The 27598-nt window shown below is 47.8% G+C and overlaps 2 protein-coding genes across 4 annotated transcripts; one reads left to right on the top strand and one right to left on the bottom strand.

The window, feature by feature from the left end:
- Positions 1-228: 228 nt before the first annotated feature.
- Positions 229-9349, bottom strand: LOC310701397 (uncharacterized protein). 2 transcript variants are annotated; one of them, XM_083492196.1, is made up of 4 exons: positions 9226-9349; positions 6086-6815; positions 5052-5178; positions 229-3628 (listed from the first exon to the last, which is right to left on the bottom strand). In XM_083492196.1, the coding sequence occupies exons 1-4, from the start codon at positions 9249-9251 to the stop codon at positions 2631-2633; spliced, it is 1881 nt and encodes a 626-aa protein (XP_083348322.1). In that variant the 5' UTR covers positions 9252-9349; the 3' UTR covers positions 229-2630. The 2 variants fall into 2 exon arrangements, with proteins under 2 accessions (XP_083348322.1, XP_083348321.1); XM_083492195.1 differs by having other exon boundaries at positions 6086-6822; positions 9230-9349.
- Positions 9350-16067: 6718 nt separating this feature from the next.
- Positions 16068-26684, top strand: LOC310701148 (uncharacterized protein). Of its 2 annotated transcripts, none has more exons than XM_083491511.1 (4): positions 16068-16520; positions 20165-20814; positions 23142-23265; positions 24720-26684. In XM_083491511.1, the coding sequence occupies exons 1-4, from the start codon at positions 16499-16501 to the stop codon at positions 26441-26443; spliced, it is 2520 nt and encodes an 839-aa protein (XP_083347637.1). In that variant the 5' UTR covers positions 16068-16498; the 3' UTR covers positions 26444-26684. The 2 variants fall into 2 exon arrangements, with proteins under 2 accessions (XP_083347637.1, XP_083347636.1); XM_083491510.1 differs by having other exon boundaries at positions 24717-26684.
- The last annotated feature ends 914 nt before the right edge of the window (positions 26685-27598 follow it).

Here is a 27598-nt window from a genome sequence, read left to right as displayed (position 1 = left end):
GCAGCTGTACACACCCATACCTTGTGTTAGAAAAAGGTTGATAGGATCCACAGACTTTCCACTGCTACCACCCCTGGACAGCCCATGGGGAGGGGGTTGCTCGTAGCATTTCAGGAAGTCATGTTCTTCCATTTATAAAATGTATTGTTTTGATATAATATGGGTTGTACTAAAGGTTTCAAGCTTCCAGTATTCATTCCCTTGTATAGAAAAAGACCACACGATTGGTAAGTTAAAAATGGTTTACTTACAAATTCTCCAAAGGTCAGGTTCATGTGCTTTTCCAGACAGCATTCAGAAAAGGTTGCACAGGCAGTAAACGTGGCTTCGTTACAGTGACGGAAGTTCTTAAATTATTGGTATAGGAGCTCGAGTGGGGCTTGTTGGAGCTATACGGTCTGAGCTTGGAGCAGCCAGCTCTTTACATGCTGAGTTTCTCGGGTAACGAGGGTACAACAATACAGTCTTACAGTCTTTCCCCACTGACATTTAGTTTTCCCTATACACAGTATTGAGGCTAGCCCATTAGGGCCAATAGGACACTGCCACATCAAATAGCTTTCGGCCAGCCCAGTCTGGCCTGCCTTCATAAATGCCTCCAGTCCAGGGGGTAGCCTCATCTGTCAGCTTCCTGCTTAGCCTCAATTTTGCCTTTGTGGAATTCAGCACAGAAGAGGATGGGAACAAAACCAGAAGATTTGGCTGTGTCTCTCCACCTCTACCTGCTCTTGATTCTGGCTCCACCTACTGTTGGCCCCCATGCCACTTTCCTGTAAGAAAGGGAAGACTTCCCCAGACATTTGTCCTCCCTACAGCCAAATGTCTGTGGCTGGCTAAAGATCACCAGATGGGCTTCAGTCTAGACACTGTCAAACTCCCATCAGCACCATCAACAGTGCTTTAAATGTACAGTGTGACCCAACTCTAGCCATTCAGAGACTCTAATGGCTTGGGATCCTAAATTAAAGGACAGGAAAGATTCCTCCTGTGAATTTTTAACTGAGCTTCTCTTAGGATCCAATCCAGTCCTCCATCCCTGCTGACCACTGATGCTTGTTCTCTTTGGGCTTTCAAGATGGCTACTGGTGGTAACTGTGCTATTTCAATAGCAGCAGCTGGCAAGAGCAGAGTCCCATCGCCAGCATTGCTGCAGCTTACTAAAAGAGGAGACAGCAGTGATGTCAGCGAGGTGCAAACACGCCAGCAGGAGCACTGGATTTGTTCTAACAATGCATCTGCACCATTTGCCACACTCACTAAGCGACTGAGATGCCGGTAACAGGACAGATAAGCACCGCTGACCACTCCTGCCCTTTCTGCTGACCACAGAAACGCACAGTCTCATTCCCTTGGCTTTGGAGACAACCCAAGGTTGTGTGGCTCTGCGATTTCAAGGCTGCCTTAGCAGTCTACAAGGCCAGGAAAGCTTTTTAAAGAGAAATGGAACAGCAGCAACAACTGAACAATGAGGTCCTCTGCAAGCTTCATCCTTCGTCCACGACCAGTTTCTGCAATAAAAAGGTAAAGGTACCCCTGCCCGTACGGGCCAGTCGTGTCCGACTCTGGGGTTGCACACCCATCTCGCTTAAGAGGCTGGGGGCCAGCACTGTCCGCAGACACTTCTGGGTCACGTGGCCAGCGTGACTAAGCTGCTCTGGCGAGCCAGCGCAGCACACGGAAACGCCGTTTACCTTCCCGCTATAAAGCGGTACCTATTTATCTACTTGCACCCGAGGGTGCTTTCGAACTGCTAGGTTGGCAGGTGCTGGGACCGAGCAACGGGAGCGCACCCCGCCGCGGGGAATCGAACCGCCGGCCTGACGATCGGCAAGTCCTAGGCGCTGAGGTTTTACCCACAGCGCCACCCACGTCCCAATGGTGTAGCACTAAAACCCAGACATGTCTGGCACAAGTTCTTTCCACGTTTAGTTTGCAACAGTTTGAGGGCATTTGAATGCATTAATTCTTTTTCCAAGGGAAAAGAATCTAAATATCGCAATCTCTGGGTTTTCTTACAACCCAGCAAAGGTTATGATGATTAATTCCTCCCAGGAGTTTAAAAAGTCTGTGACTGGGCTGGTGATGCATTCTCCCCTCGTCACCGCTGATCCATGAAGGTAAGAACTCTGATTTGTGCAAGCTATTTTCTACACCAATGCAGTGGGGGAAAGCTAAGTTGCGTCTCAAGTATGGATCCTCATGTGCCTCAGTAGGTACACTCTGTGATAGAAGCTTTTTCCGCACTCTGGGCATTGTTGCTGCCATTTTCGCCATTGTGGGTGCTCTGGTGTCTACGAAGGTTGGCGCTCTGGCGGAAGGATTTCCCACACTCGGAGCAGTGGTACGGTCTTTCTTCCGTGTGGATTTTCTTGTGTGCATTGAGATGCGCCTGCTGGTAGAAGCCCTTTCCGCAGTCTGAGCATTCGTATGGTTTCTCTCCCGTGTGCATCCGCTGATGCCTGATAAGGTACGCTCTCTGACAGAACCGCTCCCCGCACTCGAGGCATATATGTGGCTTTTCGCCATTGTGGATGCTCTGATGTCTACGAAGGTCAGAGCTCTGGAGGAAGGATTTCCCGCACTCGGAACAATGGTGAGCCGCCTCTTCCGTGTGGATTTTCTTGTGTGCATTAAGGTGGGCTTGCTGGTAGAAGCTCTTCCCGCAGTCTGCACATTCGTACGGTTTCTCCCCAGCGTGGGTCCTCATGCTTGACGAGGTATTCTCTCTGACAGAAGGCTTCGCCGCACTTGGCACATTTGTGCGTTTTTTCACCTTTGTGGATCTTCTGGTGCCGAGAGCGGTCATTGCTCTGACGGAAAGATTTCCCGCAGTCTGCGCATTCGTAGGGCTTCTCCCCTGTGTGGGTTCTCTCGTGGGAAATAAGGTGAGACCTCTGACTGAAATTTTTCCCACAGTACAAGCATCTGTATGGCTTCTCTCCGGTGTGCAGCCTCTTATGTTTACAAAGCACACCCCGCCGGTTGAAAGATTTGCCGCAGTACAAGCACTTATGAGGTTTCTCTCCTGTGTGGGTTCTCTCGTGTTCTTTAAGGCTCCCAGTCCCCGTGAAGCATTTCCCACAATAGGAGCACCGGTATGGCTTTTCTCCTGTGTGCACTCTCTGATGGCTACAAAGCCCGGTCCTCCGATTGAAAGATTTCCCGCAGTCCAAGCATTTGTAGGGTTTCTCACCCGTATGGGTTCGTTCATGGACTCGAAGGTACGGTTTCTGGTGGAAACCCCGCCCACAATCTGAGCATTTGTACAGCTTGTCAACTATTTCCAGTGCCTGGTTCTTAAGGGCGACAGAAGTCTGGCTGAAGCTGACCGCACAGTTGATGCCTGCCTCCTTAATCTTCTGCTGGTTGACTCCTGCTTGGAAAGTGCTTTTGCTTGATTCTTCTTTGCCTTCCCCAAGGTAAGAGGCTTCCTTCACTTTTGTTCCCAGATCACTTCCCATGTGGCTTTGTGGTGCCTGTGGCCATCTGTGGCGCACCTCTTCCAGTTCAGGAAGCAGGAATACATTCCCCTCGGATATTCCCAAGGGCGCCCCACTGAATTCCACTTGCTCATGCGGTGCCCACTGCACACTCTTTTGTCCAGCTTTGCGGTCCTGCTCGTTGGCCCCTGAAATGGAGAGAATCTCAGCATAAGCACAACCAGCATGTGGAACTCAACGCTACAAGATACACCTAATCAGCTTATGGCATCTGTTAGGGTGGGATGAAGCAATGGGTGCAAATTAAGAGCCAAGCTACACCAATCAGGAGACTCATGGGACACAACACAAGGGAATGGGCATCCCTGGTTCAAGACCAGGTTCCCCCACCCCTGCTCTGAGGCTAGAATGGAAACCGCAGAGACTGGCTGGCCTGCTCATTCATTCACATGGACTCCTTCGTTGCCCACAGTAAGCATCTGAGTTAATAAATACAAGGCAGAACAGAAGCACCTCAGAATGAATCTGATACAATAAAAAAACTTATTGAGTAATTTATTGGTTGTATTTACAGTCGTACCTCGGCTCTCGAACGCCTTGGGAACTGGATGTTCTGGCTCTCGAACGATCGAAAACTGGAAGTGAAGGTTCCGGTTTTCGAGCGTTCTTTTGGAAGCCGAACATCCGACAGGGCTTCCGCAGCTTCCGATTGGCTGCAGGTGCTTAAAAGCCGTGCTTTGGTTTCTGAAGATTTCGGAACGGATTCCGTTTGACTTCCGAGATACGACTGTATTTCCCACTTTTCCCCCAAGGAGCTCAATGTGGCATACATGATTCTCATTTGTTGTTTAGTCGTTTAGTCGTGTCCGACTCTTCGTGACCCCATGGACCAGAGCACGCCATGATTCTCATACTTCTCATTTAATCCCTGAAACAACTCTGTGAGGCTAAGAGGCAGCGGTTGGTCCAAGTCACCCAGTGAGCTTATTGGCTAAATGTGGATTTGAACCCTGGTCTCTCAGATTCTAGTCTGACACCCTAACCACTACACCACACTTGCTCTTGCAACCTCTCATCACCTAACTGGGCTCATTCTGCTCATTAACCTTGCCATTAGGAAGAACTTTCTGGTGGTAGGAGCTGTTTGGCAGTGGAAACAAACTGCTTTGGGAGGTTGTAGACTCACCTTCCTTGAAGGTTTCTAAGCAGAGGTTGGGTGGCCATCTGACAGGGAGTCAGCATTGCAGGGGGTTGGACTAGATGGCCCTTGGGTCCCAACTCAACAATTATATGATTTTATTAGTTAGCACACACTTTGGAAGCCGTTTGAGTACTGAATACTTTCTGTTGGGCACTCTTCAAAGTTAAAGCAATCACAGTGATACTTTAGATGTGGAAAATAAAGAAAGCTACGTTTAGTACAGGAAATGTGTATTGCATAGTAAAGAGTTCCTGGTTCTAGCAAACTAAATTGGAGATGCAAAAGGAGCCAGACTCGCTCTTTTGCTCTCTATGGGACAGATAAAGACGAAAGGAAGCTTTCTCCCCATGTAAACCACACCAGTCTTCATATAAGCCGAGCTGAATCCCAACTCCTCCTCCGGAACTTACTGAACAAGATGGCTGCACCAGCACCCTCCGTCTGGGCCTCCGTGGCAAACTGCATCTTCACCGCATCTGACAGGCTGTGCTCTGCATCAGAGGCGTTAACAACCACCCCTTCCAAAGCCTTGGACAGCTGGAAATAAGGGCAGGTGTACAATTATCTTATGAGAAATAGGAACTGGGGCCTGGTTATATCAAGGATTGTCCTTTTCTTTTCATAGTCACGACCCAACACACAGAAATTCAGCAGACGAAAGGCTTCCTGTTGCTTCATCACAGGTCCACATATCTATATCTGGCCCTTGGAACCCTCCCAGGGCCACATTTGCTCTCCCCAGGCCGCCCCCTTCCCTGTCCTTACTTCACACCCTTATTGTGGATTTTTGCCTTTCTGGAATGTGTCTTTGACCTCTGATAATGTCTCTTGCTGGTCTGGATGGAGCCTGCAAAGGGTTGTGTGAATATCCATAGAACCTACAGCTTACTGTAAAATAAGGGTAAAATTTGCATTCATTGCTTCAGCCAGCTTTGCCTCTGTGGAACCATTCAGAAATTGTGCCCCTGCAAATGTTGTTCCAGGAAGCATGAGCCAGAATGAGGGATGATAGGAGCTGTAGTCCACTAACATCTGGAGGACGACCAGTTCTCTATCCCTACAGCAACTGCTGAAGGCCCATCGCTCAGTAGCAGAGATTTAGGTAAAGGTAAAGGGACCCCTGATCATTAGGTCCAGTCGTGACCCACTCTGGGGTTGAGGCGCTCATCTCGCTTTCGGGTCATGTGGCCAGCATGACGGAGCCGCTTCTGGCGAACCAGAGCAGCGCACGGAAACGCGGTTTACCTTCCCGCCGGAGTGGTACCTATTTATCTACTTGCACTTTGACGTGCTTTCGAATTGCTAGGTTGGCAGGAGCAGGGACTGAGCAAGGGGAGCTCACCCCGTCGCGGGGATTCGAACCGCCAACCTTCTGATCGGCAAGTCCTAGGCTCTGTAGTTTAACCCACAGCACCACCCGTGTCCCTGAGATTTAGGTACTCACCTGCTTTTCAATTCTCTGAGCCCTCCGTAGTCCCAGCAGGAAATCCTCTGCCAGGGCCACCGCCTGGGCGCAGGTCTGCGGGCAGCCATCCCTGACCCAGCTCTGCATTTCCTGGGGCAGGACAGCTAGGAACTGCTCCAGGGTCACCAGCTCCAGGATCTGCTCCTTGCTGTGCCTCTCCGGCTTCAGCCACTGGCGGCAAAACCCCTGGAGCCGCCTGCACACCTCGCGGGGCCCCTCGGCCTCCCAGTAGCAGAACCGCCGGAAATGCTGGCACCGTTTCTCCAGGCCAATGGGCTCTTCCTCTTCCAGAATCCCTTCTTTCACTTTTGCAGGAGAATCTGGGCTGCTTTCATCAGCTTTCTTGGAGGCTTCTCTAGGAAGGCAGAGGTGAATCCGGGTGGCACTCTCTCCTCTAGGCTGTAAGCCAGCCTCCTTGAAGGAGGAGGCCCGGAATTCCTTCGGGCCTCCCGCCGAGTGGGGTGGAGACAGTTGTGGGGCTCTCCACCCTAAATACGGGGCCTGCATGGTCTTCAGGAACTCCTGCCACTGGGCCTCCCAGCACGGCTGCAGCTCCTCCTCAGGTTCCTGCTTAAATGGCTTTGGAGCCATCGCAACCAGAAGCTTCTTTTTGGTCCCACTGTGGGCAGCGTGAAAAATTTCCCCTCTGGGCTCTAACCTCTCCTCTTCCTCAGGTGCTTCTGGGTAACGTTCTTCCACTTTCGCCCTCCTTTGCACTGCAAAAGGAAATTCACAGGCATAACTGGAAAAATAGGGCAGTGCCAAGCAAATGTAACCTCCAATCAACATGTGTCGGTCAAAAAACATCAAGGCTGCCAGCATGGTACCCGTGGGCATTGGTGCGCACACCAGTATTGATTATTGCCTCATCAGAAAAGGTTTAAAATAGAGGCTCTTTATTTGATATGTGGGGCGCTGTTTTTCCCTATTTCTTTCTGTGCCACATTCCTAGTGGGTGCAATCTTGACGGTTCTGCCAGGGGCAAAATATCAGCTAGCTACAGCTCTGCAACCCACAAGGCCCCAGTATGACACACACTTTGGTGGAATCAGTAGGAAAACAAGATTCTTGATTTCAGGAGCCGGCAATGAGTAAGAAGCAATAAATAATGGCTGCCATACTGAGGGCTGTTAGGTGAGCCCTATTCCCCCCCCCACAGAGCATCAACTCCCAGAGGTCCCTGAAAAGAGAGACTGACTGGTAAGCTACTCTGATAACTGTAGCCACTGCTTTTTTTTCTGGGGGGACGCCTACCCCTAAAAATTTCATGAATGTGTTTGACCTCATTGAGGGGCAGTATTTCAATATGAGTAGGAAAATGAGAGTACCCCTAAACTTTTTTGGGGGGGAAAGCACTGACTGTAGCTCTGTGAGGGGAATTGAGGGGTCTCCTAACAACACTCAGCAGCTTTAGCTAGCTACATTTCCCAGAATTCTTTGAGGGTAGCCATGACTGTTAAAGTGGTATAATACTGCTGTAAAAGTAAGGTGGAAATGTGGCAACAATCAAAGTGCACTGCTCTACAAATTATTGGGAAACCTGTCCACACTTCTGCTTGTCCCACTGTTTCCCCACTCTTTACTGCTGAATTGGAGCAAATGTCCATCGCATTCTCCGCAGGTCGACGTCTGCTCTGATGCAGCAGCAAAAAGCAGGTTTCTCAGGGGAATGAGGTGGAGCAAACGGAAAACCACTTAGGCCTGTGCTTCCTAGGCATGGGACCAGCCCAAAGCTTGCAAGTGGTGCTGACTCAGTTCTTTTCCGACCTAGGGTTCAAGAGGGGCACATTCTGGCCTGTGTAGCATCCGCCTGAGGCAAGGTTTGGGGCACCTGAGACCTGCCAGATGCTGTTGGACTCCAATTCCCATCAGCCACAGCCAGCATGGGCAACGGCCGTGGAGGATGGGAGTTGTAGTCCAGCAATCTCTCAGAGGCCCACAAGTTTCTCTACCCTTGTGCTAAGCTCTGGAAACCCCGACAGCAGTGAGAAGATTTATTGCTCTTTGAAGAGGCCTCCTTGACAGCACCAACATCAAAAGTTTCAGGTCTGGATTGAATTAGCAATGATGATTCCCTATGCACCTACAGATCCAGAGGGGCCTACTCATGAGTAAGCAATCATTGAGAGGCCTCCACAGCCAGAAGTAGTGGCCAGGGGCAGGTCATTGGGAGCATCATCATCCGGAGACGATGCTGGCTCTCAGATCTGGTGCACCAACTTGGGCCATCACTGGCAATATATCATAAAATATACAGCTGATGATAAGGCATTACACATTGAGGGGTGGGGAATCAAGCCAAACGTGGCCCTCATGCTGAAAAAGTTCCCAATTCAAATTAAAATGCATGGGCATTCAGAAATGCAGACACCTCAAAGGCACTGAAGAACTGGGCTGCCACCACCAAGCTTTCTGCTTTTAATTCCGCCCTCCCATTTATTTATACACCACCCTTCGGCAAAACATCAGGGCAGCGTACAGCAGAATTATTATTTTTTTAAATTAACTTTTAAAAATGCAGTTTTTACATAGAACCCAGTGATAAAAAAGGAGTTCTTCCAGTTGGCTTTCTGTCTGTCATACAGCTCTTGGGGTAGACTCAAAGCTTGGTGGTAAAGCAGCTAAAATCCTTGACATTTCCAGGTAAGCTGAGAGAGGGACTCCTAGCTCCCAGCCCCTGGTGAGCTGCTGAAAGTCCGTGTGACAATATAGTGCAAAAGGCGGCTTCCGATGTTCCTAAAGGCCTAGGAAGAGCACTTTTTGCAGAGATCACGTTGTGAGACGTTTGTGGGGAAGGGCTTTAGTTCAGCGAGAAAGCTTTGCGTGCAGAGGATCCCAGGTTCGCTCTGCAGGCAGAGCTGGCAGGGAAACACCCACAACCCGGCTGCTGCCGGCCAGTGCAGACAATACTGAGCTCTATGGACCAATGTGATCTGACTCGGCCCGAGGAAGTTTCCTACGTTTCTGCAGGAGGAGAGGGGTGGGCGGTAGCCAGCCTATTGAAGAGGGAGGGGTCAACCCTGCTGCCTTCATCTCTCTTCTTCCAGCCTTGGATTTCTGCTATTCCGCCACCCACGCACCCACCCCTTTCCTGGCAGACAGATCTCCCCTCCTCTGACCCACCTGCTCCTTGGGGCTTCTGCATGGCGCGCGTGCACGCATCTGAAGAATTTGCAGCTCAGTCAGATCCCGGGCTACCAAATCCCAAAAGCCAGTTTTCCAGGAGTGATGAAAGGGGTGGGGGGTGGGGGCAAGAAGCAGGAAGGAGCGTCTGCAGCTGAAATTCCTGGGTCTCTCTCTAGGAAGTCTCGCTCTGTACGTTTAACCCCTATGTAGCATTTTCAGTGCGGAGACCCACTAATTTACAGATGAAATGCATAATAAATAAAAAAAAGGATACCTTTTTGCATAAAATGCGCGCGTGCTTCTTTGCGAAGATGCGCGTTTCGAAACAATTGCAACAATTTAAGCAGAAATATATTCGTGGTAACTGTTGTGACTGCTCAGTCGGCTACGCAGCCACTGCCTGTAGATGATGTAGCAACTTCCCCGCAAGATCCACACCATACATTTTCATTTATTTTACATTTTATTTCTATCCCAATTCAGACCCCTGAGTGACCCTATTGAAACCAGCACTGAAAACACAGCAAAACATTTCAACGCACCCCCCTCCAAAAGAAAAAAAATGAATTCCCCCAAAGAGTCTTGGGAACTGTAGTTCTTTAAGGGTGCTAGGAATTGTAGCACTGTAGAGAAAGACTACAGTTCCCAGGGGGTGAAGGCATGTGTGTTAGATGCGTTTCAAGTGCATAGTGTTAATCTCCACTCCATCCCAGCTCTGCCATTTTAGAGGTTTTTTTCATCTTCAACCCAGACTTGATGGGGAGATTCCATCAAGTAGAGGACTGTTCTCCTTAAAGTAGGGCACACTACCATCCTAGGTAGTTCTCACTGTGGTGGTAAACCTGTGTCCAGACTGCAGCACTTCAGATTTGGGTGGGGCCACACATGGTTGAATGCACCCCCATGAAGGAATTATATCCTGTAGGTAGGTTGAGTACTTTGGCTCAGCTAACAGTATAGACAAAATATCTTTTATTAAAAATATAAAGCATGAACAATTAAAAGTCAAAACATCAATGAGGTTTTTTTAAGTAACCATAAAAATATCAGAACTGACTGATTTGTAAAAATGTTACATGAAAAAAATAGGAGAGACATTGCACACACTACAAATCAAGAAAATCTTTATTAAAAATAAATAAATCAGAACTGCCCCGCACTGTAGCAGTACTAACATTTATTAAAGTGCAAGACAACAGGAACGTTTTAGCCTGATGCCTAAATTCTAACAACCTTGGAACCTGCAGTGGCAGAACACCATGTCGGAGGCTGTAGACTTGGTTCCTGGCTCTGAGCCAGATGCTGCTGATCGAGGGAAGAGTAAAGCTATCAATAGCTGTTGTTGTTTTGTTGTTTAGTCATGTCCGACTCTTCGTGACCCCATGGACCAGAGCACGCCAGGCACTCCTGTCTTCCACTGCCTCCCGCAGTTTGGTCAAACTCATGCTGGTAGCTTCGAGAACACTGTCCAACCATCTCGTCCTTTGTCGTCCCCTTCTCCTTGTGCCCTCCATCTTTCCCAACATCAGGGTCTTTTCCAGGGAGTCTTCTCTTCTCATGAGGTGGCCAAAGTATTGGAGCCTCAGCTTCCGGATCTGTCCTTCCAGTGAGCACTCAGGGCTGACTTCCTTCAGAATGGAGAGGTTTGATCTTCTTGCAGTCCATGGGACTCTCAAGAGTCTCCTCCAGCACCATAATTCAAAAGCATCCATTCTTCGGCGATCAGCCTTCTTTATGGTCCAGTTCTCACTTCCATACATCACTACTGGCTACTTGCTACAATAGCCATGGTGTACCTCCCACTATCATGTTATTATGCTTTTTATTATGTTTTTATTACTGTGCTCTGTATAGTGTGTTCTCAGTGTTGTACACTGCCCTGGGATTTTTTGATAGAGGAAATAATAATAATAATAATAATAATAATAATAATAATAATAATAATAATAATAATAGACTTTAAAATGTTCTTTGTATGTTCTTAAGGGACCACTGTAATTGTGGGTTGCAGGCAGGAGGCCGCTGAACCAGATGCAACAGCACCAGGTATATAGAACCAGAGTCAGCCCCCTTCAAAGGTACTTTCTGCTGGGTCCAAGGAGTCTATGCAGGTTAGGCTCAGAGATAGTAACAGGCCCAAGCTCACCTGGTGATCTTCACCTTTGCACTTATCAGTTATGAAGGCAGAAGCTGATGAGCCTTTGCACCTTTTAAACTGTTTGCACAAAAGTCAGGATTCCAATAACTGGAACTGTAAACCCTGCAGCCATTGGCTTGGTTTGCTGTACCTGGGCAGAACCGTACCTGTTGAATATCCGCCTTTGCATGCAGCTGCTTAAAGGCACAAGAATGGCAAGTTTGTTCAGCATTAGCATGAACAAAAGAGTAATCGCATTTTAAGATTGGCGTGTTTGTTACAAAGCAGTTGTGTACTGGAATCCTCTTCAGTCAGAGGGCTGAATTGTTATCCTCAAGTGGGAAAGTGATATACATAAGGAAGTGGAAGGAGTTTAAATAGTGGGGACAAAAGACAAGAGGGCAAGCCCAGATATGTGACAATTTAGGCGAATAGATAAAGATCCTTATCTGGATCTTTGAGACTGTTGGGAGCCCTGGAGCAATTCCCAAAACAGGAACTCCTTGCTAAGGAAGTTCCCTGGATTGCTATGTCGTACAGCAGCCTTCTCTAGCCTGATCCCAACTCCCAGCAGCCCCAGAAAGCCCAGCCTCTCTGCTCTCTGTCTATAGATTAAATGGCAAAATTAAAGGCGCTAGCCCCTGTGACTTATATTGGGTACAAACCCACCTCATAGCCCAACACTTCAGATACTATTGCACAAAATTGCTATTTGCGGTCTTCTTGTGGACAAATTAGAAATGCAAACTATGAGTCAGGGATGATGGGAGCTAAGAATCCAACATCTGGTGAGCTGCAGGTTCCCCATCGCTGAGGCTGTATATGCCAGTGCTATTTTCCTAGAAAAAGAGGTACCAGAGCGCCTCCCTTGTTCTTTATAATGGCAGTGGAGCCCACCTGAGTTCCAGCTGAAAAGAAGCCCTGGTAAGCACCATACATTTAAAGCACCCAACTCCCCCTCCCAAAGAATCATGGGAACTGTAGTTTACCTGTGTGAGTGCCTTGAGGCGGTTGGAAGATGGATGGCGGCCAATGGATTGAAGTTGAATCCTGACAAGACAGAAGTATTGTTCTTGGGGGACAGGGAGCGGGCTGGTGTGGAGGACTCCCTGGTCCTGAATGGGGTATCTGTGCCCCTGAAGGACCAGGTGCGCAGCTTGGGAGTCATTTTGGACTCACAGCTGTCCATGGTGGAGCAGGTCAATTCTGTATCCAGGGCAGCTGTCTACCAGCTCCATCTGGTATGCAGGCTGAGAAGGGTCCGCGGACTGTCTCGCCAGAGTGATGCATGCTCTGGTTATCTCCTGCTTGGACTACTGCAATGCGCTCTATGTGGGGCTACTTTTGAAGGTGACCCGGAAACTACAACCAATCCAGAATGTGGCAGCTAGACTGGTGACTGGGGGCGGCCACCAAGACCACATAACACCAGTCTTGAAAGACCTAGATTGGCTCCCAGTACATTTCCGAGCACAATTCAAAGTGTTGGTGTTGACCTTTAAAGCCCTAAACGGCCTCAAAGGCCCAGTATACCTGAAGGAGCGTCTCCACACCCATCGTTCTGCCCGGACGCTGAGGTCCAGTGCTGAGGGCCTTCTGGCGGTTCCCTCATTGCGAGAAGCAAAGCTACAGGGAAGCAGGCAGAGGGCCTTCTCGGTAGTGGCACCCACCCTGTGGAATGCCCTCCCACCAGATGTCAAAGAGATAAACAACTACCTGAGTTTCAGAAGACTTCAGGGAAGTTTTTCATGTGTGACATTTTAGTGTATTTTTGGTCTTTGTTGGAAGCCGCCCAGAGTGGTTGGGGAAACCCAGCCAGATGGGCAGGGTACAAATAAATTATTATTATTATTATTATTATTATTATTATTATTATTATTATTATTACCTGTCACAGAACTACAGTTCCCAGTGCTCTTAAACTACAGTTCCTGGGATTATTTGGAGAAAACATGCTTTAAACGGCTGGTGCATTGACAGCAGACCTGCTACCTCACAACAGATTTTCAGTGGGCAGGTATCCTCTATCCCCAAAGAAACTGGAGAAACTCTCTCTTTTATTTCTGCTTCCTATGCCTTCCCAAGTACCAAGCACTGTTTCACAGCCAGTGCCCCAGACCAGGCACCAGTAGCCATTCAGAAATATTAGCATTCTTTTGTGAAACCCAGGGAAGCTGATCCAGAATGCTTTAAAGACAAAACACTTGCATCTGGAATGCTATCCCCAGGGGAAACCCCTGGGACACCAATGTTGTCAGCTTTTAAGTATCAGACTAGGACATTTTATTTAACCATCCCTTTGGTAGTTAAGGTCTGCCTCTTCATCTTTTAGTGGACTCGGGTTAGGAATTGTCTTTCTTGGTTCTAATAATAATAATAATAATAATAATAATAAATTATTATTTATACCCCACCCATCTGGCTGTATTTCCCCAGCCATTCTGAGCGGCTTGCAACAAAAGATTAAAAATACATTAAAACATCAGCCATTAAAAACTTCCCTAAACAGGGTTAAACTGAAGACAAAAACTTCAAGAAAGAATGGGGAAAAATTATAATTTATTGAGGAGACCACTGTAAGCAGATGAAAACATTAGCAGGATTTTAACACTTGTAATGTAACAATATGGACAATATGGAGAAATACAAAATATGGATTACAAAATAATATGCAGCTGAAAATGTTAACAATAAAGACCCTTGAAGGGGATGGTGGGAAGTCTGGAGATTCAGAGAAATCTCTAAAGGTAGATAGGTATTTGGCATTGTTATAGCTTTACACTTGTAAAATCAAATAGAAATTATTATTTTTTAAAAAGGAATTGGCCTTCTTATGGTGCTGTTGGATGAGCATTTTAGGAATTTTTGTATTGCACCTTTGTTTTAAATTTGGCATTAAAATTCAGTCTATACATTTATATTTTGTTTTGGTTTTAAACATGTCCTTTTTGAAAGATGTCCTTTTTGGGGGTTGGACTAGATGACACGTTGGGTCCCTTCCAGCTATACAGATCAGTGATTTTATGGGCCAACATTCAGTCCTCTCAAGCCTGTTTTTGGCTCTGAACCTCATCCATATATTGATAAAATAAAAAAAATTCCTTCCAGTAGCACCTTAAAGACCAACTAAGTTAGTTCTTGGTATGAGCTTTCGTGTGCATGCACACTTCTTCAGATACACTGAAACAGAAGTTGCCCAGATCCTTCTATATAGTGAGAAGGTGGGGAGGGGTATTACTCAGAAGGGTGGTGGGAATGGGAGATTGGCAGATAGCTGAGATGAGCCTGTTGACGACATATATTGATAGAAAGCCTTAGAGGGCTGGACTAGGACCTGGGAGTCTGGGTTTCAAATCCCCACTCAGCCATGAAGCTCACAGGGTGACTTTGGGCTGGTCACTGTCTTCTCTCAGCCCAGGGTTGAGTCAGTCGCAGGGTTGATCTGAGAGGCTCATGAAGGCCACCTTGAGCGCTTCGGAGAAAAAGTGGGATAGAACTGTAATAAAGAAAGGTGGAAGGAGAATAAAAGGAGTGCCCCAAAACAGGTTAAGTCATGTGTATGTATGAACTGCTCCTAACCACAAAACCATCCCTGTACACAGACCTCTAGCGTATCAGGAGCCTTGTTTGTCCTGACAGGCTAGTATTCTATCGGCAATGCCTTATCTTAAAATATCATAGAACTGCAGAGCTGGAAGATACCCCGAGGGTCATCTAGTCCAACCCCCTGCAATACAGGAACCTCAACTAAAGCATCAGTGATAGATGGCCGTCCAACCTCTGCTACTATCTTTCTATGGGCAGGGCCTTTCACACGTGTGTGTGTGTGTGTGTGTGTGTGTGTTCATGCGAGGGTGTTTCAGCTTTAAAGGGGCATCCAGTCCCGTCCCCACCACCTTCCCTGAAATCAGAGGGCGCCGAATACTCCATTGAGAATGCCTGAGCACGCTTTGCAGAAGTTAAGCGACCCCCTTCCTTTTTTTTATTCCCTCTCCTCCCCCCCCCCGTAATCTTTATTGGTTTTTTTATTACATACTGCACATACACATATTGCATTACATTTTACATTTATACTTGCTCCTAGGAGCTGACTTCCTTCTTCTGGCTTTTTTTATACGTCTCTAGATTTTTCGCATTTTCCTTATCCATTTTTTATACAGTGGTACCTTGGGTTACATACGCTTCAGGTTACATACGCTTCAGGTTACATACGCTTCAGGTTAGAGACTCCACTAACCCAGAAATATTACCTCAGGTTAAGAACTTTGCTTCAGGATGTGAACAGAAATCATGCTCCTGCGGCACGGCAGCAGCAGGAGGCCCCATTAGCTAAAGTGGTGCTTCAGGTTAAGAAGAGTTTCAGGTTAAGAACGGACCTCCAGAACGAATTAAGTTCTTAACCCGAGGTACCACTGTATTGTTATTCTTCTTCCACATTTGTCCAAAAAATAGCTGTAAACAAATAAATCCTTCTATAACGCACAATTCTTGTTGTCTGTCTATTTCCATTTACATCTACTGTTTATTACATTGATCACACTGTATGTTTTAGTTCTTATTGTTCTTATTGTCCAGTAAAATTCTTTGTAGTTCCCATTATGAGGTTTGTTTCAATTCTACCGGTTTCACTATTGCACCTTATCCCCCCCCCCATTCTTTTTGAAATGTTTCATCGCCCTGTTGTGGAATTTCCACCGCCCAACCTGCATTCTGTGCATCGCGGGCAGGCAGGCATTCAACCGGTGCAGCTTCTCCCGCGCAAAACTAAGACACGGCGGGGAATGTGGACGCGGGCCGGATGAGTCATCCGATGCCCCATCGCTGCATCCTCCCGCCCCCCCCCGCCGGTGCTTCTGGGGGGCGGCGATTTTAAGAAGAGGAGGCGCTGGGCTGAGAGGGGTTAAACGCACCGAGCTCTTCTTTCTAGACAGGCGCGGCCGGCTGCAAAAGAGCAGCCGGGAGGAGGTTGGCTGCTTCCCCCAGCTTGGTCTCTCCTTCCAGGAGGTGGATTTCCAAATCCGCCCATCACCACCCGCTCTCTACCTCTTTGCATTTATTTTTGCAAAAAGAAAGGAAAGAAAAGGGGGGGAGAGAGAGAGCGAGCCGCGCATACCCGCAGGACTAGCGCCATGCAAAGCCTCCCTGGATCAGGTGAGTGCAAAGCAAGGAGGGCTGGCCAGGGACGAAGCATCCTCGGCTGGAAAGATGAAGGCAGAGGGGGTGGGGTTTGGGGATCCAAAGGGTGTATAATTATAATTTGTCCTTTTCTTTTTATTCTGTTTCATTATCAGTATGAAAAGTGGGGAATTCGAGGAAGGGGATTTGGGTCGACTTTAGAAAAAAGGATTTAAGAATGAGTACTGAGGTATAAATTTTGATGTTTATAAGGTAAAATTGGTTTTTTTAAAATGAATTAAGTATAAAAAGGTTAAAAATTGGGGATAAGAACTTGTTGAATTTACAATTTGAATTGGAATATAAGAAGGGGAGGTGTGGGGAAGTCAGGGAAATATGTTATAGAAAATAAGGATTGTAAACTGTATATGTTTTTAATTTTTCTTTTTGTTTTTTCTTTTTGGCTTTTTAAAATGAAAAATTCTCAATAAATATTTATTAAAAAAAAAAAAGGAAAGATGAAGGCAGAGGCGTCTCTCACCTCCGAAATAAAGGATTCTCACCTGTGGCAGGTCAGAGAGATAAGCGGGCGGCTTATTCCCAGCAAGAGATCTCAGCCTGTTTAGTGGGGAGAAGGAAAATGGTACCAGCACTGGGGATATTTGGGGGGGGGGGAGACGCGGTACTATTTGGCTTTTGTAGTGCCTTGGTTTTCCCAGGGGATTCCAGATGAAGGAAATACAGTGGTACCTCGGGTTACATATGCTTCAGGTTACATATGCTTCAGGTTACAGACTCCGCTAACCCAGAAAGAGTACCTCGGGTTAAGAAGAAGAGTTTGGATTTGATATCCCGCCTTTCACTCCCCTTCAGGAGTCTCAAAGCGGCTAACATTCTCCTTTCCCTTCCTCCCCCACAACAAACACTCTGTGAGGTGAGTGGGGCTGAGAGACTTCAGAGAAGTGTGACTGGCCCAAGGTCACCCAGCAGCTGCATGTGGAGGAGCGGGGAATCGAACCCGGTTCCCCAGATTACGAGACTACCACTCTTAACCACTACACCACACTGGCTCTTACACTGGGTTAAGAACTTTGCTTCAGGATGAGAACAGAAATCGTGCTCCGGTGGCGCAGCGGCAGCAGGAGGCCCCATTAGCTAAAGTGGTGGCTCAGGTTAAGAACAGTTTCAGGTTAAGAATGGACCTCCGGAACGAATTAAGGGCTTAACCCGAGGTACCACTGTATGGGATACCCGGAGGAGAGAGAGCCCTGCTGGATAGGTCCCCCTCTCACCCCAGTATCCTGTTTCTGATAAGACAGGCTTGTCGGTCCAGGGAGGGCTCATAGGAGCCAACTCCTGGGGGCCGGGGGAGCTTCAGCAGCCACAATATTTGAGGGGGCTGTGCCCCTCCAAAGTTGATGGATTGCCATTCAAATGTGTGTGCACCTCATCATGCAATCGATTATGCGGGTCGGGGCTCTTACCTGCACACCTCTCCCCCAATATTTTATAAAAGTTGGCACCCCTGGGAAGGCTGGTGTGATTCTCACTATTGGTTGCACCTGGGTTCGAATTCTGTGCAAGCGGAATGTCTCCCTCTATGCATGCAAAAGCTCCCTGGTCTTCCCAGGTAGGGCTGGGGAAAGACCTCTGTTTAAAACCCCCAGAGAGAGGCTGCCAGTCGGTGTAGGCAATACTGAGCTAAGTCGGCCAATGGGTCTGACTCGGTATTAGGCAGCTTGCAATGTTCTTCTCCCATCACTTGCTCTCCGCTCTAGCATGGAGAAATCACAGTTGCACTGCCTTGAGCTCTTGATGTTTTGTTTAGCTATTGCGGCTGCTTTTGATTTGATGGGCAACTTCCCAAAGGGTGAAGAGATGCCTAATTCTTCTTTAAGGCCTGCCACTGCCCTTGTGAAAGTGAACCCCGTAAATCAGTGGTTCTCAAAACTTTTTTCTCTGGGCTACACTTTCAGAATAAAAATGTGCTCAAAATTTTTGTTTTATTGATAATAAACACATGGGGGCAGGACTCCTAGCAGAGATTGATTTATTGGAGTTTCACTTGATGCTCTTGCTCTTGTTTTGAAAATATTTCTATCTGTATTCTGCAAATAACAAGCATTATTTTGATACCATATTATATCACACTGAAATGTTTAGATGTTTATTTGATTGTCCTTGATTCTTCCCACTACATTTGCCATCCTCTCCTGCCACACCCTTTGAAAACCACTGTCAACAAAAATAATATGTTTATAAAAAGCGGAGGGAAACTCCCAAGAATGATCAGTGAGCTTTTGAATCTGCCAGGTTGACTGTTAAGCGAATGAATGACTCGGGTCTTGCCTGCGGGGCCCCCACTAAGGGGTCTGGTCGGTCACTGTGAGGAAGTATGCTGTAATAGAAGGGCTATTGGCACGATCCAGCAGGACTCTGCTTATGTTCTAGAGCACGATTTCCCAAACTTGGGTCTCCAGCTCTTGCTGGCCTACAACTCCCATCATCTCTAGCTAGCAGGATCAGTGGTCAGGGATGGTGGGAATTGTAGTCCAAAAACAGATGGACCCAGGTTTGGGAAACGCTGTTCTAGAGGCAGCCTGCTTCTGAATACCAGCCACTGGGGAGCTTTGGCGGCTGTTGCCTTCCTATTAGCTTGTGGGCCACTGGTGGAACCAGGATGTTGTCTGAGACGGGCCTTTGGTCTAACCCAGCAGAGCTTCTCTTCTTAAGTTCCCTGAATGAGGAGCTCCCATCATCCATCATGCACTATTATTATCTGACTTGAACTGATTTTATTTTATTATTTTTTAATAAGATTTTTATTAAGGTTTTTACATTACAACAAAAAAGATAAAACAAACCAACAAAAAAAAGAAAATAGAAAATAGAAAAAATACAGCCATTATTTTTGGTTTACTTGTTTCTTGGACCCCCTCCACCTCTCTTTTTTGTAATCCAATTCAATTTATCAGCTCAGCAATTTGTTACCCTCTTTATCCTACCCAAATCTTTATTCTTAAATTTTTATGATCTTGAAATTTTACTTCTATAAACCCATTTTTTCATATTCTTTTAACCCATTACAGCTAGAAACCTCTTAATTTCAATCCAACGTTATTCTAAAGTTCATTAATTTTACAATGTCTCTGTAAATAATCTTTAAATTTCTTCCAATCTTCTTCCACTGACTCTTCTCCCTGATCTCGGATCCTGCCGGTCATTTCCGCCAATTCCATATAGTCCATCACCTTCATCTGTCATTCTTCCAGAGTGGGTAGATCTTGTATCTTCCAATATTTTGTGATAAGTATTCTTGCTGCTGTTGTGGCATACATAAAGAAAGTTCTGTCCTTCTTTAACACCGATTGGTCAACTATGCCCAGAAGAAAGGCCTCTGGTTTCTTCAAAAGGGTATATTTAAATACCTTTTTCAGTTCATTATATATCATCTCCCAGAAAGCCTTAATCCTTGGGCACGTCCACCAAAGGTGAAAGAATGTGCCTTCATTTGACTTGAACTGATTTTATAATGAAATGATTTTAGAATGTTGTATCATTTTACTGTTGTTAGCCGCTCTGAGCCCGGCTTCGGCTGGGGAGGGCAGGATATAAATAAAATTTTAATATTATTATTATTATTATGACTCCACACTTTTCAATGCTGATTTTGTTTGCAGCACAAGGAACGAAGATGGAGGAGCAGGACTCAGCGCAACCTGGGGAGAAGCCAGAGGAAGGTGGGCCGGCCCCTCACGATATCCAGATCAGAGCAGTCCGGGAATTCTGGACAGGGGTGCCTCCGGGAGCGATGGGGGAACCCCTGTGGCAGGAACTCTTGAAGATGATGCAGTCTCCTAATTTTGGGCTGAGAAACCCCCAGCTGATGGACAACGCTGCTGCTTTCCATCCCTCTTTCAAGGGGGCAGCGGATGCTGGCCAGTGGCCTAGAGGAGAGCAGGCCCCAGATCCAGGGGGAGGCCTCCCTGAGGCCTACATGAGCCCAGAAGCCTCCGGAAAAGTGAAGGAAGAGATTCCAGACGAAGAAGACCTGGAGGCACGATGCCGGCACTTCCGGGAGTTCCGCTACCGGGAAGCGGAGACCCCCCGAGAAAATGGCCGGCAGCTCCTGGAGGTTTGTTGCCGGTGGCTGAGGCCTGAGAGACACACCAAAGAGCAGATCCTGGAGCTGGTGATCTTGGAGCAGTTCCTTGCCGTCTTGCCCCAATGGATGCAGCGCTGGGTGCAGGAACGCAGCCCCGAGAATATGTCTCAAGCAATGGCACTGGCCGAAGGCTTCTCTCTCGTCTCTGAAGAGTGGGAGCAAAAGGTGAGGCGGTTTCAGCGGTGTGGCTGGTGCCCCTTTGGGACTGGTAGGGCAGAAGGCAGGGAGCCCAACAGTTGGTGGCGCCACTTTCCAATGAAAGCCAGAGCCAACAAGTTGTGGGTTTGTCCCCCATCCTCTTTTTCCTCAGCAGGCACATATATTGGCCTGGTTCTCATCGGATGCTAAAAGAAACTGTGGCTTAGTACGAACAAACAAGATCACATCCGCGCCATACATTTACATGCCTATGTAGCACTCACCCCAAGAATCATGGGAACGAGGTTCCAAGTAACACAAAGGTGTTTACATTACTCTGCACTTTATTACTGCAGTACATTATGAAAATGCTCAATTTCTCAAAGAAGGCATTATCTTGTCTATCCTCTGGAAAAACCATCTATGAGCAGTGGCGTAGCGTGGGGGGTGCAGGGGGGGCCGGCCGCACCGGGCGCAACATCTGGGGGTTAGGGTTAGGGGGCGCAAATCCACGGGTTAGGGGGCACAAATTACTTGCCTTGCCCCGGGTGCTGACAACCCACGCTACGCCACTGTCTATGAGAAAATGGATAACTAAAATTTGGGGCGCAGTATGTATGCTTAGCTTACATATATGGTGAGAACCAGAGGGGGCATAGTTCCTGTGGTGTCCAAACGTTTTTCAAAGGGCCAGATTTGGTGAAGTGAAGGGCTGTGGGGGCTGACCAAAGTTGCTGACCTTTTGGTAGACAGACAATCATTGAGAAGTGGAGCCTTTTTATAATGTACTGTAGGAATAAAGGGCAGGAGAATGTAAACCTGTTTGTGTTACTTGGAACTTCGTGATATTAATTCATTGCATGTGATTTTGGTATGGAATTCTGTTCCTATATGTTTGGCTCTATATATCCCCTTTACTCCACATCTATTTCATTTTATTAAGCATCTGTTATTAGATTTTGTTGTGTTTTATTATAAATGAATATCTACGTTGGGCGGGAGAGATTTATGGGAACTGTTGTTTACCCCTCACAGAGCAGCAATTCCCAGGGCCCTTAACAAACTACCTATCCCAGGATTCTTGGGGTGTGCCACAAATGTATTTGGGGAAGGAGGGGAAATATTAATGTATAGCACAACTTTTTGGCAATGGATTAGATTTTGTCAAACTTCAATCTTAAAATGGTGTTAAAAACTTCCGTGTGTCTTAATTAACTGCAAATATTTACTATATTCAATAAACCGGCTTGCGGTTTGTTGAAAGTTTATCTTGTCTTTTGTCTTGCCCCCTCCTTTAAATCTGACATTATGTCTCAGCCTGGCCATTGAGACAAGACTCCAACATTCTTTAATGTTCCAGTTCACACAGAATGATGCCACAGAACAGCCAATTTCCTGCGTCTTCTCTGTGGGGGTGGAGCCAGACTTGAAGACCTTAGATTAGAGAACTGGGCCAAGATTAGAGAACTGGGCCAAAACAAACAAGATGAATTTTAACAGGGAGAAATGTAAAGTATTGCACTTGGGCAAAAAAAATGAGAGGCACAAATACAAGATGGGTGACACCTGGCTTGAGAGCAGTACATGTGAAAAGGATCTAGGAGTCTTGGTTGACCACAAACTTGACATGAGCCAACAGTGTGACGCGGCAGCTAAAAAAGCCAATGCAATTCTGGGCTGCATCAATAGGAGTATAGCATCTAGATCAAGGGAAGTAATAGTGCCACTGTATTCTGCTCTGGTCAGACAACACCTGGAGTACTGTGTCCAGTTCTGGGCACCACAATTCAAGAAGGACACTGACAAACTGGAACGTGTCCAGAGGAGGGCAACCAAAATGGTCAAAGGCCTGGAAACGATGCCTTATGAGGAACGGATAAGGGAGCTGGGCATGTTTATCCTGGAGAAGAGGAGGTTAAGGGGTGATATGATAGCCATGTTCAAATATATCAAAGGATGTCACATAGAGGAGGGAGAAAGGTTGTTTTCTGCTGCTCCAGAGAAGCGGACACGGAGCAATGGATCCAAACTACAAGAAAGAAGATTCCACCTAAACATTAGGAAGAACTTCCTGACAGTAAGAGCTGTTTGACAGTGGAATTTGCTGCCAAGGAGTGTGGTGGAGTCTCCTACTTTGGAGGTCTTTAAGCAGAGGCTTGACAACCATATGTCAGGAGTGCTCTGATGGTGTTTCCTGCTTGGCAGGGGGTTGGACTCGATGGCCCTTGTGGTCTCTTCCAACTCTATGATTCTATGATTCTATGAACTCTAGACATTATTATATCTGTAGCATTGACTGGGGTTTCCCCACAGCATCCCTGTAAAACTCCCTAACCTGCCTGCTTCTCTTTCAGCCCCCAGGACCATTGAAGGAGGACTCTGTTGATTTCCCCTTATCGGAGCAGAACCCATCAGACCCTCATCAGAACATCCAAGTGGAGGCCAAGCAAGAAGAGACAGGAGCAGCCTGCTTGCTGGGTGAGCCTCCTTGCTGGGATGGCAGCTGGGACCTGGCTTCTGCAGCACCTGTCCCTGTCTGCTTCCTGTCACTCGGACCAACATCCAAGGCCTTGCTCTGTGCTAAACTACAGTGGCACCTCGGGTTAAGTACTTAATTCGTTCCGGAGGTCCATTCTTAACCTGAAACTGTTCTTAACCTGAGGCACCACTTTAGCTAATGGGGCCTCCCACTGCTGCTGTGCTGCCGCCGGAGCACGATTTCTGTTCTCATCCTGAAGCAAAGTTCTTAACCCGAGGTACTATTTCTGGGTTAGCAGAGTCTGTAACCTGAAGCGTCTGTAACCTGAGGTACCACTGTACAGCAGTCATAACATCTTGTAGGGATGCTCATCAGCTTTTAAAAGGTGATTAGGTAAATTCAGGGAGGATACGGCTATCAAAGGCTATGATGGGTGCTGACGGTTTTTGCAAAAAGACCAAAAAATAAATAAATACCTCTGTCCCTAGTTTGTACACGCAGAAATCACAGACTTGTGGAAATGAAAATCAAAGCACCCTTGATAATAGCACGCACATCCCAGCACTGGGAAGCTAACTAACACCTGGAGTGTTAATGCCAAGATCTTCCTGTTCTCATCAACACTTGTTTTATTTAAGGGTCTTCCATATATTTAGCCTTTGATGTCATTGTAACACGTTTTGGGGTGGTTTGTTTTTTGGCATTTCTGATCTCCCTGCTTAAAATTCCATGATACACAAAGCACACACTTCCATCCAACTGTGTGAAACTTTTACGTAAATTTCAACATCACAACTCACAAGATTATTTAAAATGATTTGCGTGCCGAAGCGTTTTCTTTCTTATTTGATAAAGCTCATCTAAGGTGCATGGCTTATTCTTGCAATTTAAAATAAATTTAGCAGTTTCAAGTTGTGTGCTTTTCATTTTTTCTGTAAGACATCTGGCTTTTAAAATTGACACTAGCAAGTTTTTTGGGGGGAGGGGGGAGTAGTTAACCTTGCCTAGGAAGTAGCCTACTACTGGTACAGACTAGACCCCATGATTTTTGGGGGGTGCACTTAGGGGGCTCTGGCAGCAGTGACTACTGCTGGCAGCCCTGTTGCCTGGCCAGCCTTGTAGTTTCCTGATTCCCTTCCCAGCAGGCCTCTCCCACTTCCACCCATTTCCTACAGCAAGGCAGGAGAGGGAGGAGGCCGAGGCAGTTGATTTTAAATGTTTGAAATATGCTTTTAGCTTATATTTAATTTTACTGCTTTATCAATTTGGTGTTTGCTACCCTGGGAGCCTTTGTGGGGGAAATGTGGGCTAGAAACATATTTTCCACCGGCAGAGTGATGACACCGTTGGGCACAATTCATAAGAACCATAGACAATCCATAGAAGCATCTGTCGTTTCCCTCAGGGTGGACCATGTTTGACTGAAACCAAGATCCTCTTTCTGTTCCAGCAGGTGACCAGCAGGTGAGGGAAGATGAGGTGGAGACATTTCAGCTGGCAAAAGGACCCGAGCAATGTGAACTCAACGGGGTATTACTGGATGGAGCAACCGGGATTATTTCTCAGGGACCGAACACGCAAGAAACATTTGGAAACCAGCGGGTTCGAGAAAGCCCTTGTGGTGGCAGAGGTTCCCCCGAAGCTGCGTCCTGTGAGAGAGAAACAGAGGGACCCGATCGCGGAGAAGGACGCAGCCAGAGCTCTGACCTCCCACAGAGGCGGCTGGCCCGCAGGCGAAAGAAAACGCACGTGTGCTCTGAATGCGGGAAAGCCTTTGACCGGCTCTCTGTCCTGGCGAACCACCTGACCATCCACACAGGAGAGAAGCCCTACCAGTGTGTGGACTGCGGCAAGGGCTTTGGCTACAAAGCGCTCCTTGTGAGGCACGGCCGGAGCCACGAAGGACAGAAGCCGTACAAATGCTTGGCGTGCGGGAAGACGTTCAGCACCAGCACTATCCTTTCCGATCACGAGAGAATCCACACGGGAGAGAGGCCCTTCACCTGCGCCGACTGCGGGAAGTGCTTCATCAAGAGGGGCCACCTGATGAGGCACCAGCTGACCCACACGGGGGAGAAGCGCTACAAGTGCTCCGAGTGCGACAAGAGCTTTGGCGACAAGAGCCTCCTGACCACCCACAAGAGGAGCCACACGGGGGAGAAGCCGTACACATGCGCCGAGTGCGGGAAGAGCTTCAGCCAAGGATCGCACCTCATCACTCACAAGAGAATCCACACCGGAGAGAAGCCGCACCAGTGCTCGCACTGCGGGAACAGCTTCAGCCGGCGCTACGACCTCCTCATCCACGAGAGGACGCACACGGGCGAGAAGCCCTACCCGTGCCCTGAGTGCGGGAAGAGCTTCCGCCAGAGCTCGCAGCTCTTCGTCCACGGGAGGATCCACATGGGAGGGAAGCCCTACCGATGCGCCGAGTGCGGCAAGAGCTTCCGCTGGGAGAGCAGCATCAAGATGCACATGAAGAACCACGCCGGCGACCGGCCGTACGCCTGCTCCGAGTGCGGCAAGCGGTACGGCAAGTCCTCGCACCTGATCCGCCACAAGGCGACGCACACGGGCGAGAAGCCCTTCCAGTGCTCGCAGTGCGAGAAGAGCTTCACCCAGAGGTCCGTGCTTGACCTCCACGAACGGACGCACACGGGAGAGAGGCCGTTCCAGTGCTTGGAGTGCGGGAAGTGCTTCCGCTGGGAGAGCAACTACCAGATGCACGCCAAGAACCACACCCGGAAGAAGCCGTTTGAGTGCGCGGACTGCGGCGAGAGCTACGACAAGGAGTCTCAGCTCATCAAGCACCGCAGGACCCACACGGGGGAGAAGCCCTTCAAGTGCAAGGAGTGCGGCCTGTGCTTTGACTGCATCTCCGCGCTGACGGGGCACCGCAAGGTCCACCGGAGCGAGAGGCCCTTCAAGTGCGCCGAGTGCGGCAGGAGCTACAACGGAGAGCCCGAGCTCCTCAAGCACCAGAGGGCCCACACGGCGGAGAAGCCGCACAAGTGCCCCGATTGTGACAAGAGTTTTGACTCTAGCTCGGCCCTGAGGGTGCACCGGCGCATGCACACCGGGGAGAAGCCCTACAAGTGCTCGGGCTGCGGAAAGAACTTCAGCCAGAGTTCAAACCTCCGGACGCACATGAGAATCCACACAGGAGAGAACGTGTGAGAGGCAGGCCTCCCAAGGATGTGCGCGGGAACACGGTGGCCACTCAAGTCCAGGAAGCTCCAGGGGGCCAAAGGTTCCCCATCTCTGATTTTGCAGATATTTTTGCCTGGGTGGGTAACGTTAGGGATAGAGCTACATGATGTGGGTAGAACATAGAGAGGTGGGTTTAGAAGAGACATCAACCGACCTTTTTTCATTCTTTCCTTTCTTTTTTATAAAAAAATAAATGTTTTAATTCCAAGTGTCTGTGTGTGGTTTTGTTTTATGCTCCTTTCTGATGATGGTGAGGCTTGGCATTGTGGGGGGGGCTAGCTCTCTTAATAATAATAACATTTTATTTATATCCCACCCTCCCCAGCCGAAGCCAGGCTCAGAGCGGCTAACAACAATAAATGCAATGCAAAAGGTATTGGATTCAAATCCTGCACAAGTTGTTTTGTTTCCAACTAAGTTCTACTCGTGATCATGGCCATCAAGTTTGATGGGTTAACAACAACAACATATTATTATTACAGCGGTACCTAAGTTTTTGAACGTCTCCATTGTCGAACGTTTCGGTTTTCAAATGCCGTAAACCCGGAAGTAAATGCTTCGGTTTTCGAACACGCCTCGGAAGTCAAACATGCCAGATTGCTTCCGTGTTGAGTTTTCCATAGAGGCTTCTGTATTGAGTTTTTTGTTTTCAAATGTTTCGGAGCTCGGACGGTCTTCTGGAATGGATTACGTTCAGAAACCAAGGTACCACTGTATATGCCACCCATCTAACTGGGTTGCCCCAGCCACTCTGGGCGGTGTCCCACAAATTATAAAACCACAGTAAAACTTCAACCATTAAAAACATCCCTCAACAGAGTTGCCTTCAGATGTCTTCTAAAAGTCTGATAGCGGTTTATCTCCTTGACATCTGATGGGAGGGCGTTCCACAGGGTGGGTGCCACTACCAAAAAGGCCATCTGCCTGGTTCCCTGTAACCTCACTTCTTGCACTGAGGGAATCGGCAGAAGCCCCTCGGACCTGGACCAGGCTGAACGATGGGGGTGGAGACGCTTCTTCAGGTAAGGTGAGCAGGACCAGGACTGGAGACCATGGGTTCTTAACCTAAAGTCCACAGATTGGCTTCACATGGTCTGTAAACCAGGAGCAAAAAAAAAAAAA

This window comes from Podarcis liolepis (assembly GCF_965112155.1).
Source record: "Podarcis liolepis genome assembly, chromosome: 2".
NCBI classification, from domain to species: domain Eukaryota; kingdom Metazoa; phylum Chordata; class Lepidosauria; order Squamata; family Lacertidae; genus Podarcis; species Podarcis liolepis.
The sequence above is the reverse complement of the archived record's forward strand: the minus strand, read 5'-3'. Positions and strand labels throughout refer to the sequence as shown.

Excerpts from the sequence above, each read along its gene's own strand:
- LOC310701397 (XM_083492195.1), bottom strand. The coding sequence starts at position 9,251 with ATGCAGAAGCCCCAAGGAGCAG. Across the intron at positions 6,823-9,229 it reads GCAGAAGCCCCAAGGAGCAG|TGCAAAGGAGGGCGAAAGTG; the intron begins GTGGGTCAGAGG and ends TTCCTTTTGCAG. Across the intron at positions 3,629-5,051 it reads TGGTGCAGCCATCTTGTTCA|GGGCCAACGAGCAGGACCGC; the intron begins GTAAGTTCCGGA and ends TCTCCATTTCAG.
- LOC310701148 (XM_083491510.1), top strand. The coding sequence starts at position 16,499 with ATGCAAAGCCTCCCTGGATCAG. Across the intron at positions 16,521-20,164 it reads GCAAAGCCTCCCTGGATCAG|CACAAGGAACGAAGATGGAG; the intron begins GTGAGTGCAAAG and ends TTTTGTTTGCAG. Across the intron at positions 20,815-23,141 it reads CTGAAGAGTGGGAGCAAAAG|CCCCCAGGACCATTGAAGGA; the intron begins GTGAGGCGGTTT and ends CTTCTCTTTCAG.